Here is a 4,201-nt window from a genome sequence, read left to right as displayed (position 1 = left end):
TGGTATATTACTATATCTGACTTGCAGGTTGTTAGATATATCCTTGGGTCATAGGGACAGCCCTTAGGTTTGATCCCAGGCCTAGCCTCAATCACTCCAACAAGTTACTCATTCCCATGGTTATATATATATTATATATTTGCACACCATGCCCTAATACAGTTATGCATTTTGAACATTATGCATTTAAGTTCAAAATGTGACAACTAATAACTCAGAAGCACCATAAATCGAGATTATTTAGTAGAAGAAGCCCTTTGAATTGTACCGCATTTGAATTAGTGATATCCTCTACAAAGCATAGTGAATTTTCCTAAAAGATAGAGGAACAGAATAAAACAACATGCAGAATTTTTCGAATAATATATCACTAATAAACATATGACAAGGGAATGACTTGGTGAGCACCGGAATGTTGCCTGCATATTCCACAGTTGTATGTCAACTGCATTAATCAAACTTATCATCTACCCAACTCTAATATTTGTTTGGTATCTGACAAGTTTGGCCAGTGTCTGCTGAGCAGCTATGGTGTCAGGATGATCTGCACCCAACATTACCGTTCTGATACTGATGCAGGTTCTGCAGAGATCCTCCCCTCCATCATATAGTCCACCTCTGAGCATTAGTTTTGCCCTCATTTCCAAAAGCAAAGCCTTCAGAAGTGTTACATTTTGCCAGAGATACTCATCCAATTTAGTATCAGCGCGACCAAGCATTCTCCAACATGTGGATTTATCCAACCAATTTTGCACTTGAGAAACAAAGGACTCTTCGGCAGCCTCCAAGGCACAGGTGCAGATACGTAGAAGTTCTAAAGCTGCCTGGCATCTTGAGAAGGAAGTAAAAGAATGAAGTGCCAATGGAATTGCTACTCTTTTAATGAAGGAAAGTAATTCAGATACCTTAGGTTCTACAATCACTGGGTCATTTCCAAATCCAAATACAAGAAAACAAGCTGCCCATAAATGCTCTGAATGTAGGGAGATTGCCCCTCTGCTACCAACACCTTGGAACATAGCTCTGGCAGCAGAGTTGCCTCCTTTTTTTCTTGCATATAACTGAATCATCTCATGCATGTTAATCCATCCCTCCCTGGTGCTACTTCTTGCAATACCAAATCTGATCAACATAGTTGATGCTTCTGCTTCTGATTTTCTTATCTGAGATACCCTACAACAGCAACCAATTGCATGCAGGCATTTCTTCTGTAGCTGCAATCCACTTGCTCTTTCAGGAGCCTTGTGCGCTGCAATTGAAAGAAGAGAGATAGGGATAGGGTAAGGAGCAAACCAAGCACCAACCAATAACATCCTGGTAGCTAATTTCTTTGGTTTATTTGCATGATCAAGAATGTTGAAGCATACATCCAGAAGCTGCATAAGAAAGGGATGACTTCTCAAAGTTGAATCTTCTCGAATACTCCATAACATATCTCTCAAGGACACCCTATTAATGGTATCAAGGAGTCTAGAAGGTGTAATGGGAAGCTCTGATAGGATGGAACCAACGATCCCGAGGCCTAATGTTAACCGACCCAACCTTTCTTCAATTGTTCTTAGCGCATCAAGCTCCACTACTGAAAAATCCCTCCTCTTTCCCTTCATCAAAGACATAGCTTCCACACTTGATAAGTATGACAGCCTCACTGGATCTAGATTCATCACACAGGAGAGTCGAGTAGAAATTATCACATGCGTTGTTCCACCAAAACGTGGAAGAAGCTCCAAAAGGTCCCGACTGTCCCACCAATCTCTCTCACTCTCCAAATTGTCAATCACAAGAAGGTAAGGAATGTCTCTACTGAGCTCCTTTCTCACTCTCTGCAAGGCTTCCATTTCCTGCTCCTCAAATGTCTTATTCCTACCTTTCTCTGGGGCAATATGTGTCTCATTACTCACATCCAACCCAAGTAACCGAGACAGATTCAAATAGTTCTGTCTCAGGTAACGAGTTTCTCCACCAACCCATAATACCATCCTATACCTCTGTGCATATCTGTAAGCAAATTCCAGTACTAACTCGGTTTTTCCAATTCCTGAATCCCCTGATACACATGCAATACCTCTACCATATAAATAGCTTAAATCTTTATTCCTCTTTGCATACCTTGTTTTATGCAGTAACTTTGCACGCTGGCGACGATCTTTCATCCTCTGTGAATACCTGCATTTTTGTATTTCAATTTCATTTTCAGATTCTTTCCATACTGCCAATGCTTTCCCTTTACAGCTTCCTGCTTTGTCTCCTGCCATTTCATTATTTTCCAGTTTTTTAATTTCCCATTTGTCAGCTTCGCTCTTTCGCCTTTCCTTCTGCTCCTCTTCTGCATCCTTCAACCTATCACTTTCACTCATTCTCCTCCCCTGTGTCTCCCCTTCCTCTTCTGCATCTGCCCATCTCTTGGATATATCACGGTCGCTCTTCCGCCTAACAATCACGGAATCACACCGCTTTGGTCTGATCTTAAGGTCCAACACTCCATCATCATCACCATCTCCATCTCCATCTGCTTTGCCAAACAGAATTGCTTCCAACTCCAACAGCTCCTTCTTTCTGCCTACAAAACCCGCATTCCTCGGAAATGGATACTCCTTGCCTTCGATCCTGGCCTTCCTTACCCTCTCTTTCTCTGCCACACTCCTCCTCCCAAGCCTAGTGCCCAAAAGACTAACTGCCCTCATAACACAACTCCTCCAATTACCATTGTGTGCTTCCAATTTCCACTCATCCACTACCCTGCTCAACCCCTCCACAGCGTCCTTCCAGTCCTTCTCATCCCCACCATACAACATCCACAGATCACCCCCCTGCTTCTCCCACAACTCTCCTCTCCTCTCAATAATGTCTCTAGCCAGGCAATCCCCAGGACCCAGATCAAAGAACAAAGGAACCAAGTTCTTCCTATCCAAAAATATTTTCAACTCTTCTATGCTATATGGATTTGCAAAAGATTTTTTACTAACAATAACAACCCCAAAAGTTGCAGAGTTTATTACCCTGTCAGCAATGTCATGGCTTCTGGAATCTGTGTATCGAGCCCTGTCTGCAGCAAAGCAAGCAATCCCCTGCATCTCCAGTTCTGCACGAAGCCATTTGGTGAAACGAAGCAGAGATGGTTTTTGCCCATGTGTTCCAATGTACACATCACAGCTCCTGAGCCTTGCAGAGGAAGACAGAGAGGCCGAGGTCCTTGCAAATGAAACCTTCTTCGATGGGATGCTTACTCCCAATACATTTTTGTGACCCACAACATTTTTTAGGCCTGTTGGGTGCTTGGCATTATGAGATCCTGAATTGCTCTGTGCATTGTTAGACGAAGACTCCCTGTATAGCAATCCCAACTTGTGGGTATCATTCAACTGCTTTGTTCTAATGAATGAAAGGCCATATGATGAACTTGGTATGTCACTGTTGTTGTGTGATGAAGAAATCTGAGGCAAAGAAGAAACCGGTATCTGGGTAATGACGTTCCTTTCTATCTTCAAGCGCTGAGAACCACTGTTTGATGAGATCTGCATATCAGATTTGTTGGATTCAGATAACACACTGTATTGAGACTCGTCATTGTTGGAAGAAGGAGGAGATCTTGGAGAAAAAAATGGGGACTGAGAAGCTGAAACAAATGCAGATGAAGATGAAGAGAGATTAGTAGTATTATTCCTTGCTGCTCCTCCAAATCTGGAGCTCTCCTGATGCAGCTCCATTCATCCATCTTCTTCCTTGCCAAAATCACTGTTTTGGCTCTTCCATGCATTCTTGTATTGCTTCCTCTTGTTATTCAATAACTATGAGTTCTCCACCAGAGAACTTTGAGTTCCAAAATCACTCAGAGCGAGCCCTTTCCAAATAAATTAAAATATTCCAAAAGCAACATGAGTGCAACAACCACTTTCAAATAATACACATCATTTTATAATTCGGTTATAGGAGTGCTCGCGTTACAAACGGCCTTTTTTTTCAAAAAATTTGAAAACATCAGATTGCACAAACAAATTCAATAGGGATATAATGTAAACGGAATTGACCATTAATATTTATGATCATAAATACAAGGTTTTGGGAAATTAATTATATATGTGTTTTTTTGTTTTATAATTTTATTTTTATTTTAAAAAAGAATTAAATAAAAGTCTTTTTAAATATATGGAATTTTAATAAGTTAATAATTTTAGATAAAAAAGATGTGGTTGGAATGTAG

At 40.9% G+C, this 4,201-nt stretch overlaps 1 protein-coding gene across 1 annotated transcript; it reads right to left on the bottom strand.

The window, feature by feature from the left end:
- Positions 1 to 334: 334 nt before the first annotated feature.
- Positions 335 to 3,870, bottom strand: LOC149149048 (Disease resistance protein (TIR-NBS class)). Its single transcript, XM_089442368.1, has one exon. It carries the CDS (start codon positions 3,705 to 3,707, stop codon positions 468 to 470), a length of 3,240 nt encoding a protein of 1,079 aa, XP_089298494.1. The 5' UTR covers positions 3,708 to 3,870; the 3' UTR covers positions 335 to 467.
- Between the last annotated feature and the right edge of the window lie 331 nt (positions 3,871 to 4,201).

This window comes from Pinus tabuliformis, chromosome 9 (assembly GCF_031772625.1).
Source record: "Pinus tabuliformis cultivar Carrire ecotype Pingquan chromosome 9, CPIR1, whole genome shotgun sequence".
NCBI lineage: Eukaryota > Viridiplantae > Streptophyta > Pinopsida > Pinales > Pinaceae > Pinus > Pinus tabuliformis.
Note: the sequence above shows the minus strand (reverse complement) of the source record. Positions and strands in the feature narration are given on the sequence as shown.